General features: G+C 49.0%; 1 protein-coding gene across 1 annotated transcript; it reads right to left on the bottom strand.

Annotated features, from left to right (window-relative positions):
• Nucleotides 1-734: 734 nt before the first annotated feature.
• LOC135920281 (uncharacterized) lies at nt 735-9125 on the bottom strand. The gene is made up of 3 exons (XM_065454454.2): nt 8763-9125; nt 5846-5987; nt 735-1193 (listed from the first exon to the last, which is right to left on the bottom strand). The coding sequence occupies exons 1-3, from the start codon at nt 8908-8910 to the stop codon at nt 863-865; spliced, it is 621 nt and encodes a 206-aa protein (XP_065310526.1). The 5' UTR covers nt 8911-9125; the 3' UTR covers nt 735-862.
• Between the last annotated feature and the right edge of the window lie 4519 nt (nt 9126-13644).

The following is a 13644-nucleotide window of genomic DNA, read 5'->3' as shown; positions in this document are numbered from 1 at the left end:
TGATCAAGCGGGCGCAGCTCTCCCATCTGCCCCCGACTGCGTCAGCTGTGTTGCCATCTCTGTTTCGAGATTCGACGCAGCGAAATAAACTTAAGTAGAATTCGTCCGATTTTAACAGCGCACGTCTCACAATGCCGAAGTTGTTTGTCCGGGCACGTATTCAGTGACCCATGTTGCCCGCTCGGGAGACAGCAACCTTGAAAGCATATACCTTATGTAATCAATGTTGCTTCAAAAGTGTCTGCTCGTAATTTCTGCGGTTTTGATTACGTTTGTCTTGCAATGTACACGTGTCCCATGAAGTTTTGAGGAGTAAAATTACGGCTGTAGAAATGTAAATAAACCTATTGCCGGAATTGGCTCTGTGTTTTGTTTAATGTGCATGTCTGTGTGTCCATTGTTCTGCCTGCCATACAATAAAGCAGAGGGAATAAAGACGTTAGTTGGGAGTATATCACTCTGTGGTGTCACTTCCCTTTATTTCGTTCCTAATGTTTTCCATTACTTTCGTCATGTCACACCTGACGTTATTGAACGCACACCTAATTAGCACGCTGCACGAGCGTTTTAATTTTATATTACTATCCTAATATTTTTTTCCTCTGCACCAATCGCAATGCGGCCGCCGCGGCCGACAATCGAACCTGCGACCTCGTGCTCAGCAGCAGAATTCCACAGCCACAGCTGAGCCAACGCGGCGAGCAGTATGCTCTCAGAACAAGCATTCAAAGACGTTCGCTTTCAACACATACACTCCATCGCTTTACTGTAGAACAAGAAAGAGACAAAGAAAGGGGAGAATATGTCGATGAAAGAAACAAGAGTAACGGTGTGCATGGTGAACGAGTCCGTCGCTCGGTTCTCACGGGCCAATGTCCGCTTCGTCCTCCACCTGGCCAAACTCGAGGTTGTGCAGAACCCGCAGCATCTTCATTTTGGCCAAGTTGCGCTCCCTGGGCAGGAGCCGCTTGAGCTGCGCCGACAGGCTCAGGCAGAACAGCTCGTCGGGGTCTCCGGCGCGCTCCTGCAGAGCGGCGCCGTCCTGGTGGTGCGGCAGGATGGCCAGCGGCTGCTGCGGGTGCGGCGCCCAGTGGTTGGCCGCTTCCTCGGGCCCCGAGGCCTCGCGGGGGTCGCCGTCGGGCACCTCGCTCTTGACGGGAGGCATCGGCAGGGCACGCAGTGAACAGCGCCTCCTGGAGAGCGCGAAGGGGCAGCTGAGTTTTGTACTGAGTGAGTGTAGTGATCGGCGCGTAGTAGCAGTAGCGATCCTTGGGCAACGACCGTTGCATCCCCGCGCAACGACGACTCCGACTGCCCTCTTTTAAGGCCATCGCCTCGTGTGCACGCGACTGCGCGAGGAGGACGGGTCTCCTATACGTAAGTCCTAATCATCACGCAAGCATACATGCACCTATGCCATCGAAACTAGGGATTCCCTGTTACTGTAACTACAGCCCATACATGATGCCAGCGAGTCTGTCAGTGCGTCACCAAACGGTATATGCATAACACCTGCACTGTTTCGCTAAGTGAAACTGAAGGAAGTTACCAAGAAATTCCACATTTGCCAAGAAATACATATGCTAAACAAGCTGTCGCACTTCAGCATTAAAGTGCATTGATTCAGGTATATGGTCGGAGTCTGTTTAACAACCTGGTCGGCCAAATGGCTCACACACCATTATTGCCTGACACCCTCCCAGGCTTGCTTACTCCAAAGCTCTTCTCCAAACAGGAGTTGATTCTTCGATCGCACCCCTATGTGAATCTTTTCCGGGAGGAGGAAGTTTGCCTTCGAAGGCTTCGGGCTGGGGTGGCCCTAACATCTGCACTTGGGCTTGGAACCCCGCGTGTACAAAGTTCCCAGCATCTGCGTCTACGGCGGACACTAGAAGAGAGATGCTGGTAGATTTTGCGGGAAGGAATAAGTTCCGAATAATGAATACCTTTTTCAGGAAGCGTAGCAACAGAAAGTGGACTTGGAAAAGCCCCAATGGAGAAACATGAAATGAAATAGATTTCATACTTTCTGCCGATCCCGGCATAGTGCAGGATGTAGAAGTGTTAGGTGGGGTAAAGTGCAGTGATCATAGGTTATTGAGGTCTAAGATTTACCTCAGTATGAAGAGAGCAACAGTAAAATTAGTCAAGAAGAAGCAGACCAACCTAGACGAAGTAAGGGCAAAAGCACACCAATTCAGACTGATGTTTGCAAACAAATATGCAGCCTTAGAACAGAGAGATGATGATGATGACACAGAGGTAATGAATGAAACAGTAACTAGCTGATTTCAAAAGCAGCAGTTGAAGTGCGAGCCAATAAAGCACTAAGGCAACTAGTAGGTAAGCTCTTCCGAGTAACAAAGGAGGAGTAACAAAGAATGAAAGTGTCCAACTCAAGAGATAAGATAGAATTCGCAGAACTGTTTGCGCATCACTCTTTGCGCATGGCGTTGTTGCCCACAATGTGCACCCCCTATTAGTTTTAATGAACAATTGACAGGTGCGCTTTGCGTGTGCTGTTCTCGTCTCAGTGGCTCAACTATGCAGCACTGCTTTTGAAACACAAGAACTATCCAGACTGATCATCAAGAAGAAAGTAAGGGATATTCGAAATTATAACGTTGTTATAGTTGAGAAAGCAGTAAAACATGGCCGCAGCATGAAATCAGTGAGATGAAAAATTGGTTTAGGAGAAGGCAAGATGTATGCACTGAAAGATAAGCATGATGATGTCATCAGTAATTTCGATGATATAGTAAACGCAGCAGAATAATTCTATACTGACCTGTACAGTACCCGGAACAGCTACGATACCTCAATTCGAACTAGTAATGAACAGGTTAAAGAGGCTCCTTCTATAACTAGCGATGAAGTTAGAAGGGCCTTGCAAAACATGAAACGGAGAAAAGCGGCAGGAGAAAAGGGAATAACAGTAGATTTAATCAGAGATGGAGAAGATGTCATGCTTTAAAAGCTTGCGGTCCTTCATAGGCAATGTCTCTCGACTTAAAATGTACCAGACAGTTGGAATAATGCCAATGTTATAATAATCCATACGAAGGGAGAGGTTAAAGAATTGAAGGATTATAGGCCCCTTAGCTTGCTTATAGTATTGTATAAAATATTCATCTAGGTTATTTTCAACAGAATAAAGGTAACACTGGACTTTAGTCAACCAAAAGAACAGGCCGGCTTCAGGAAGAGATATTCTACAATGGATCACATCCATGTCACCATTCAGGTCATTGACAAACCTGTGGAGTAAAATCAGCCTCTCTATGTGGCTTTCATAGATTACGAAAAGGCATTTGATTCAGTAGAGGTACCACCAGTCATAGAGGCATTGGGTAATCAAGGAGTACAGGACGCTTACGTAAATATCTCGAAAAATATCTGCAGAGATTCCACGGCTACCTTAATTCCCCACAAGAAAAGCAGGAAGATACCTATAAAGAAAGAGGTCAGCCAAGGGCACACAATCTCTCCAATCCTATTCACTGCATGCTTGGCAGAAGTATTCAAGCTATTAAACTGGGAAGGCCTAAGAGTGAGGATCAACGGCGAATATCTCAGCAACCTTCCACTTGTAGATAACATTGTCCTCTGCAGCAACACTGGGGACGAGTAGTTACAACAAATGTATGAGTGCCTTAACAGAGAGAGTCTAAGAGTTGGGTTGAAGATCAATAAGCAGAACACAAATATAATGTTTAATAGCCTTGCAAGGAAACAAGAGTTCAGGATCGCCACTCAGCCTCTAGAGTCTGTGAAGGACTACGTTTACCAAAGTCAATGACTCACAGGGGACCGTGACCATGAGAAGGACATTTACAGAAGAAGACAAATGGATTGGAACGCATACGGAGATGTTGTCAGATCCTGACTGGAACCTTAGCATTATCATTAAAAAGAAAGGTGTACAGTCAGTGCATTCTACTGTGCTAACATACGGAGCAGAAACTTGGAGACTGACAAAGAAGCTTGAAAGCAAGTTAAGGACCGCACAAAGAGTGATGGAACGAATAATGTTATGCGTAACCTTTAGAGACAACAAGAGAGCGATTTGGATCAAAGAGCAAACGGGCGTAGCCGATATTATAATTCACGTTAAGAAAAAGAAATGGAACTGAGCATGTCATTTAATGCGCAGAGTAGATAACCGGTGCACCATTAGAGTTACAGAATGCGTGCCAAGAGAAGGGAAGCGCAGTCGAGGACGGCAGAAGACTATAGGTTGGGCGACGAAATTATGAAATTTGCAGGCGCATGTTGGAATCAGCTAGCCTAAGACAGGGGTAATTAGAGATCGCCGGCAGAGGCCTTCTTTCTACAGGGGACGTAAAAATAGGCTTATGATGAAGATGATGATCTTGTGACATATTTTCTCACTCATGTTGAAGGCATCCGACAGCATTCAGACTGCAACTGTACGGTCCTGCTGTACGATTTCCGTAGTCCGAGCCACGTCGCCTTTATTTCGAGAGGTTGAAGGGTGCCCCTGCTTGGTGAGCCTTGAGGCCACGACGGCTGCATTTCGATGAGGGCGTAATGCAGAAACGTTTGTACTTCCAGTTGTATATTAATTCTCCCTCGTGCCGCAATCTGCTGGACTCATGGTTAGCTCAGACGCTAAAGCTACCGTGCCGGAAAGGAGTTGGTCCTGGGTTCTACCCCCGACCAGGACAAATTTTTCTTTAACTTAGAAGCTTTCTTTCCGAGAAACCCGTATCGGTTTCCTTTGTAGCTTCATGCTACAGTCAGGTGGGTGATAATCTCCCTTTCAACTTCAAAAACCTTCATCTGTACACGGAATCTCATCTACAACTATACGAGTGACAATTCAAGAGATACCAGGGCATAACGGCAAACGGGAATTAAGTGGCACTCGAAACCACGCCAGGTCCCTCTGTAGCCTGGTCCCGTGTCTCTGGCCCCAAAGCCCACCGAGACCAATTCTGGTCGCAAATAAAAGCAACCCTAAGAGAGTCGCAGCTCAATCGCAGCACGTTACCCGCACCCTACCCATCTCTATCGCGTCAAAACAGCACTTACTGACGCGCCGCCCAAACCAACTCTCTCCTCACCGAACACTATATATCACTATGGACAGGGCAACAGTGCAACCCAGACAATCCATTTGGTACCAACCCCATGTCAAACCAACGCTCGGCAAATTTCTTGCGTGTATCCCAGCTTCCAGTTGTCTCTGATTATGAGTGGTCTAGCTCACTCACAGCCACCATAACGAGAGGCCATGTTGGTAAAGTCTGACAAGGCGCGTCAAGGCGGTTCTGGACACTTAACACTGACCCAGGCGTTTGAGATAAATGTTTTCTCTCTGTCTCGACTTTCGCGTGCGGCTATAAAATGCATGTCATATAAAGTGCCATTGTGCTTTGAGAAAGTGCTCACGTCGGCTGACGACACTTCAGGCAGCCTTATGACAATGTCCAAGGAGTTCTCGAATAAAACGTGTATTCTACCACCGAGGCCTATAGATCACGGTGCCCGTTAGGGACGCGCTAACATGTACCACGTTTCCGACCGTATGTATTAGAGTTTGAGCAGAGCGTCTGTGAACAGCCCGCTCTAGCTCATGTTGCACGCGTTGCGATAGCCACTTCCGGTAAGCTCGTCTCCCAGCGACGCAAGCGACACGCAGTCAGCTTAGCTTTAAGACGACAAAGACGCCAAGGTGACATCGGGTCGGCAGTTCCGCTGCCGGCGTGAACTTCGTACGCGCGCGATCCCACTAGGCGGCTGTGCGCAAGCTGTGTAACGATCCCAGCTAAGCTAAAGCTCCGCAACGAGAGAACATAGAAGAACGAGCGAGTGTACTCACGTGCGCGGGCGGAGGAACTCGTCGAGGAAGGAAAGCTCCCGGTCAAGCACGTTCCACTGGCCCTTGGCGTCTGAGCGGCGCCGCTTCTTACGCTTCAGGTAAGTGTCCCGGATGGTGCGCCAGCGGGTCTGGCATTCCTCCACTGCACGTATAGCCCAACAAACACAGCGCGCATAATTACGTATACTGCATGCATGCACGTGCTCCATTTCATACTCATGCATTTCAACACTGTGGAACATGTGCAAGTAGTTCGGTCAACAAAAGGGTATCACTCCGCGCGTCTCGTGACATGGTTGTTTAGAGGTCGAACTGACGATCAACACGGCGTCGGTTCGACCATATAGTTTCATACGATAATTACTAGACGAAACTGTGGCGCTGCAATCGTTCGGCCACCATGGGAATTATGGGTAGTCATGGATGAAGGAAAACGTTGGGAGGGAGCATCGCGCAACGCGATTGAAGACAAACCTGCCAACAGGTGATCGCACGTCAAAGCACGCGGTTAGTTTCGGCGTTCCCGCTCTCCAGGCAGAGCCACGGTAGGGTAGCTGCAGAACAAGCGCGCACCGAATAAAGACTACTGGCATAGCTACAGGGAACCAAACGTCTCAGCAAATCTTGATTCTTGCTCCGTGATCTCAACGCAAGAGGTCACGTGCAGGGCCACCACTGAGCAAATGTATTGGCTTCGCGGAGCGTTCGCTTGTCAAGGCTGGCTGCGTGACGTAATGCTTTCTTCGAACTTTTTCCTTCCTCCGCGTGGGTATACATGTGCTTGTCTTATCTCCGTGCTTATGGACTCAGACGTTCTTGCGACTTTGTTTATTACGCTGTCTCTGCCTTTATTGTACTAAATTTCAGGGCAATTTATACGTTTATATGTTTAGAAGATTCCTCGAACACGCACAATCGCGGCTAATCGCCGCGGTACAGCCTGTCGAAGTGGCCAAATCTCAACGCGCCAAGCGTCTGAACGCGCCGGGTTGCCCGCGAGAAATTCATAAGAGCGTTCTAGGCCACTTGTCGATGCATGCGTCCTTGGCGTGATGGTTTGAATATCGGGCCTCTGTGCTTATGGTCCTGTGTTCGAATCCTGCCATGTGACTACGTTTATGTAATTACTCATTACACACCACTTTGTTAAAAATGACGAGCTTAATAATTAAGTCACGAAACCGTTTGAAGCCAGAAGGACGGAGTTTAGGCAAATCCATGTACTGCTCCATCATTCCCACGCTGAGTGAACCTCGCAGTTCCCGTAGACACTATATAGGGCCACAGTTCCCTCTAGTAATTATTGCATGAAGCCCTATGGCCTCGAATGAACAAATTCTTTAGCTGTTTCTTTTAAGCGGTGTGCTTTGGGGGATATTTGTACACGCGACACAACGTAAACAGCCTCCAATTCTGTTCGCATCCGAGTCCTTGGCCTGCAGGCGCTCCATGGTGCAGTGGGCACGTCGAGGTAGTGTGATTGCTGCGTTGGCTCGGTCGAGCGCGCCTTTGTTGTTCTGAAAGCGCTAGCGCTCAGGCGCCTCCCAAAACCGTTGTGACGTCATAGAACTATTTTACGAACGAATCCTCCGGAGTCGGGAATTTATCAAGCAAGGACTGTTCTTGAATGAGTAGCTTGCACGTGACGTCGCGGACGCAGCTGCTCACTGCACGGGTCACCTACAACGTGACGGCTAGAAAAATGTGAGAGCCTCATATCCACCACCACGGGTGTACACTCGAACACGACCAATGTGCCTCATTGTCATAGAGACGCGGTGGGAACTATGCTGGCGTCTGCGCCAGAACGCGTCGGAAGAACCGAAACAATTACCCCGTAAGACGCCGCCAATAGACGCAGGTTCTCAGTGCTCACCATGCTGCTGGTCATCCAACACGACGACTAGCATGACGTCAATAAAAGCCCTTTATGTAATATTGCAAGTGCCACCTTCTATACAGGTGTAACAAGAACGCCTGAGACGATTGAGAGTTAGAAATGCGCGAACGCGTTTAAACGTGCATACGCTTAAGTAGTAAAGCCGTGCGTGGCGTCATCTAATGGAAACAAAAGAAACAAACTTATTGCGCGGGAAGTTCGAACAGTTAGTGAGTACTTCACGTTTTCGAGTTTATTCGAGCTTAATTTTGCATCGCTGGCATGCTCACAACCGCCTTGAGCTGGGACGCAATGGGCGGACGGGCCAAGCCAGTTTGCAGACGAAAACGGAGAGCTTTCAAGAAAACCGTAACGGACCACTCTTTCAATGTGTGCAGCCAAATAGAGCACGCACGGAGATCTATACATGACCGCATATGGTTGCTCCTCAATAAGACGGACCCGAAGGATAATAAGCTTAGACAAACAAATACTTAAGGTAACCAATTCTCCAGCGTCCACCACTGTGCGGACGTTTATAGCTACTAAGACGGATCTATATGTGGAACGCGTGTATATTCTTTTGAAACGCCGTACGACTTTTTTGCTTTCTTTCTTTCTTTCTTTTTTGTGCCGTGGTGGGGTTGCTGTTAACGCACGCGACTTGCCGGCGAAGGGCAACGCCGCCCCGCCGCAGGGCACGCAGTCGCGGTTCGAACAGCCGAATCGGAGCGACTCGAGTTCGACCAAGAATAGCCGAATCGCGCACCCAGGCGTATCGCTGGCCCGCTTGACCAATTTCCGCCAGATAATCAGCGATTCCTGGCCCGTAAATACCGCGTAGCCTCGAATGAAGAACGCACTATTGCCACCGGCCGTCATCGTCGACGCTGGCGAACAAAATTCTGCCCTCCAAGGGACTCGGAGACTCTCGGCCTTGCCGGTCCAGTCGACGCGTACTCGTCCGCGTTCGAAAACGGAGGCAGCGCCACGCGCAGCCTGCCCGGAGGCCCGCATGTACGGGGCAATGACACTCACCGCTGACTGCCAGAGCTGTGGCGATGTCCAGCCAGGCGGCCTCGCGGAAGCCGGCCTCCTTGTGAAGCTTGGAGTGCTGGTCCCACAGCTGCTTGTGCTTCTTGACCTCGTGGACGAGCCGCTCGTTGAAAGACGCCATGCGCAGCATCGAACGGCGGAGCGGACTGATCGACGTCGTCGTCGTCGCCTTCGTTTCCCTCTCCTCAGCCCGCGCGCTGAGCCCGTGGCACGCGCCTGGGTTCTTCGTCTTCCTTCACCATACCGCCGCGGAGGTCATGGCGGCACACGCCGGGCCGCAGCTGTCACTGCCGTACGGCTTGTTTGTGCTGCAGTTGCTTGAGGGCCTCTCTCCGGGCACACAAGGCGCGCCGTCGGAGCGTCTCTGTTTAAACGGCGTCGGCCACAGCGTTTCGATCCGTCAGAAAATGCACCGGAAGCGCAAGTCGTCACAGCAAGGACGTGCCACTGACCGCAGCGTCTTTGCACGGGAACTGTGAAGAGTACAGTATACTCGAACTACAGCCCCGGAGATCGTTGGTCCGGTGACCGCGTGCACCAGGAGTCTCCAAACCCCGGATTGCGGACCGTAGGGTTTCACATTACGTCTGAACCCTCAGGTGCTTCCGGCTACACAATCGGGTTTCCGGCCGACTGGTCCACATTTAGCCAGAGCTGCTACAACGGGACGATCTAAAACGTGGCTTTCCTGAGCCGACGGCTGGTTTTACGGTTGACGGTGCTATTCTAAACATAGCTGCTGCGTTTCACATGTACTCGTAAACCAATTTCCAATTGAAAGAAGCGATCAGACAATGCACCAGAATGCGACCAAAATATTGGCCGTAAGCTCGACGCCATTTAGCAAAGACCGAGTTCGTCTTTGAGAATGCTCTCGTCTAGTCGTTACAAGAATTAATACGAAAGGCTTACGACAGAAGTTTATGTCGCTGAATGAAATAGTATATCTTTAGTCCCTATGGGACGTGGGAGTGCAGTGAGAACAGCTCTGTGGCAAGCTGAAGAAACAATAGACAACAACGTTTACGTTGGGAAAGCATTTATTACCTCTGGAACTAACTATTAGGCAGGTGTTTGCGCTATTTGGAAACTTGCCATTATCGGTTACTTCCAGTGAATTTAAGAGAAATTTAAGAATTTAAGAGCCAGCGTTCCTTCTGTCCTGCACCCTTTCTCTTACGTCTTAAATACAGAGTAGGCGTTCAATTATTGCAACACTTCAAGAAGGTCATATAGCTATGCAAAGATCACTGAGGGATCAATCGATTCCTCAAAGAACATGCACTGGGTAAAGCGGGTATATTCCGGACAACCGACTGAAGTGCGGGCACCATCGGCGTCTGATATGGCATCTGCTGTGCGGGAAAAAAGGGGAGCAAGCGGCGGCACAAGTCTTCTACGCATACCTGACATCCCTATAATTTTATCAATAGGGACCTTACACGCACCGCTAGCTTGGGAACAAAGAAAGGTCGTCTAGGTCAACGGGTTTTACATGTGACTCGCTCGATGGCGCTGGCAGCGCTTGGGCTTTGCGCTTCCCTCGCGCAGCCCGCATGGGGAAGGCTTTTTTTTTCTCTCACTTAAACCGTGCATGCGCGGGACCGCTAACCTGACGTGAGGCTTCGCTGTAAGGAATAATCAGTCGCCGCGGGATCGCGCGGGTTCCCTACAAACTTATATCGCTATCGTCATAATGATGGTCATTAACTTAGGCGATATAAAGAACTAATAAATCCTTGTTGATGAGGATGATATGAGCATCCGTCTCGAAACAGGGTGGTGACCCAAGTCACCAAGTTCGTTTGAACGCTCTGGCATTCTTAGCGTGCTTCACGCACTTTCTGTAGCTATGTTTGTATCTATGTTTGGGAGGTATCTATGTGTGTTTGTTTGTGTCTAGCCGTTTTCCCGACTACCTGGATCACGGTTAGTGCGTGTTCTAATGGGCAGCGCTACATGATGCTGTACTGAGGTTGCAAAGTTCGAAAACAACCACCGGACCAACTTAGGTCACTGAGTATCTGCCAGTAGGCGTGCGCCGCTCTTCAATGAACGTCTTTGGCGCCAATTTGGGTAACTATAGATATGTGCCACTGGGAATGTGCTGCTTTACAATGACGAAAATGAACCCTTAAGTTTCTCCGATGCTGAGCGGAAACAAACCCACGTCACAAGGGTTCGTCAAGGACAGCAATCCGACGCTTTATTGTAGACTGCACCACAAATTCTGCACTGCGTGTATGTGCCGCTTTTCAATGAACGCCTTTCCCGCCAACGCCAGCGAGCTGCGCCATGAATGTACTGGGTATGTGCCGCTCTTCAATGAAACTCTCGCCAACTTGGGTCACTGTGTATGTGCCCTTGGGTGTGTCGAGAGCGAGGGAACAATTCTCAGGGTGCGCAGGCACCGGCGCACCACGCTTCTCGTCTCAGAGGCCACATGCGGATATCTCGGCCGTGGCACTAGATGGCGCAGCGCGTCCAGAAGGAAGAGAGAAGTCTGGTTGCCGCATCACGTGTTTTTCAGTGTTCGCACGCACCGGCGCGTCACGTATTTCGGAGGCCACACGCAGACTTCGCGGCGGCGGCGCTAGGTGGCGTCAAGTGTTCTTTGGGAAGCGCGTAAGGGGAATCCCACTGCAGTTCACTTCTCATATATGTAGATAACTCCTTTCGACGGCGACATTATGTTGGGTCGCTATGGTGATTCAAGGCTGAACGCATTACCGCAGTCATGGTGAGATGGGTTCCGTCATTTACTTTTTTTCGGTGCATTTAAATCTTTCGGTGTATACAGTTTATACATCAAGCCTACTGCTTCTACATTTATCGCTGAATGGATACTTTTACATCCTAAGGGAACATGCTCAATGGTGTCTGCACCATTTTCAGACACTATGCACGGGCAGTCTTCATCTTAGACACCCTAATCTGGCTTGAAACAGTAGGGCACTGTCCTTTGAATTATCATAGAATTCTACCTTTTCGATTTCATTTTTTTTTTCTGTTACATAATGTTCCACATGACGCGGAGCCCAGATCGAATTGTGGCAGACACTTCTATGGCAGCGTGTTCTGCAAAGGAGACATGATGATGATACTAGCGAATAACAGCACACAAGTTGGCTTGTCGAGAGAACAGGAAAGACCTGTGACGCGATCTTCTTGCAAGGATAACCCTTCAAACTGATTTTTATTTTCATTCGAACGCCCAGCTTGCGCTTCTCCTGCCTGTTCTTTGTTTGCCGGCACTGCGCGCTCTGTGGCCAGACTTCGCCGCAGGGGCCCACGCCTGGAGAGATGGAGTCTGTTTGCCGAGGCGGTTAGTAAGTTGTCGGCTTCTATCTGTTATAACCTCGGATGGGACGCCGAATCGTGATATCCATGTGCTTATAAGAGCATCTGCGACAGTTTATGCCATTGATGTCTGGAAGTGGCGTGACTTCAGGCCATCGTTGATGGAGTTAGAGGTATTTAGTGTTTTGACATTTTAAAGCGGGAGGGGATGGAAGGAAATTCAGAGTCCAGGGGAGTATGAAAAATCTTAGCGCACACAGCTGAAACCCACGATGTATTCCACCGACAGCTGCCGAAAGCGCGTTGATCAAGATGTTTTACAGCTACCACGACTCCTTTAGCTTCAGCCAACGGTCGCTGGGTGGCGACACGCATCCATGACCACTTTTTGAAGAGCTTATCAATACCGCTGTTAACGACAGTGCGGTCGCTTACGTCAATGATATGGTTATCGTACACTCAAAAAAAAAAAGTTTACACCCTTTGGGCTTTATCTTGGTTCGAAACAATCATCGTCACCTCCCTTGCTTGCGTTTCCTCTTAAAAACTTAGCGCTCGCTACCTACCTGTCGAGAACGCCGTCAAGCTGATAACGTGCAAGCCGTTCGTGACGAGGAAGTACCGGGCTCGCAGCGTTAAAGAACGGAAATGTTTGGGCACAAAATACAACCCAAAGAGTGTAAACTTTTTTTTTTTTTAGAAAGTGTGGCCCGGATTTTGCAAACCTGTGTGAGCGAGTTGTGCTACAGTTTTCCGTTAGCCGCGCACGCATTCCCGTTTCTTAAGTGCACGGGCAGATTGACCAAAGCAACTGTGTTCACTTAACTCTGACAAAACGAGGCTTTGCTGTTTATCGCTAAGTAGCGATACTCACCCCATTGTCACACACGCAAAAAAAAAAAGAAGTGTACGCTTTTAGGGGCGTATATCTTGCCTCCAAACAACATTCGTCATAAACGCAAAAAAAAAAAAACGATCGCAGTCTTTAGCACTTATTTTATCCCCAAACAATAACAGTAATCACACTTACACGTACTTCTGTCTTCAACACTGCGCTACGTCACGGTTCATGAACGGCACGCGCGTTATCAGTGTGACGTAGCATTCGTGTCGGGAAAATAGTGAGAGCAGAGTTTTCAAGAAGGAAAATGCCAACAAGACAGGTGACGATTAATGTTTGGGCACAAGATACGCCGCAAAGGGTGTAAGCTTTGTTTGCAGTGCTGCATGCATTTCCTTTATTTCAAACTTCGCACACATTTTACTTTCCTGTCGACACATGCTATGTCACACCGATAATGCAAATGCAATTCGTGGTTTGCAAGTACCGGGATAGTCGTGTTAAAGAAAGGCGCGCGAGTTACATGATTATCGTGTGGGACAAAGATGCGCGCCCCAGAGCGTGTGCTGTCTTTAGAGCACTGTTCTAGAATCAGCTTTGCGCCATGGCTTGCGCACTTGCCACAAACCGATGCCCAGATATCTTTTTATTTTGTTTTGTCGAGCGCTTTCCTCCTCCGCAGAAATTCCAGAACAACGGGTTCGCATAGCCTCCGAGATTGCT

This window comes from Dermacentor albipictus, chromosome 10 (assembly GCF_038994185.2).
Source record: "Dermacentor albipictus isolate Rhodes 1998 colony chromosome 10, USDA_Dalb.pri_finalv2, whole genome shotgun sequence".
Taxonomy (NCBI): domain Eukaryota; kingdom Metazoa; phylum Arthropoda; class Arachnida; order Ixodida; family Ixodidae; genus Dermacentor; species Dermacentor albipictus.
This window is presented reverse-complemented; position numbering and strand designations above follow the sequence as displayed.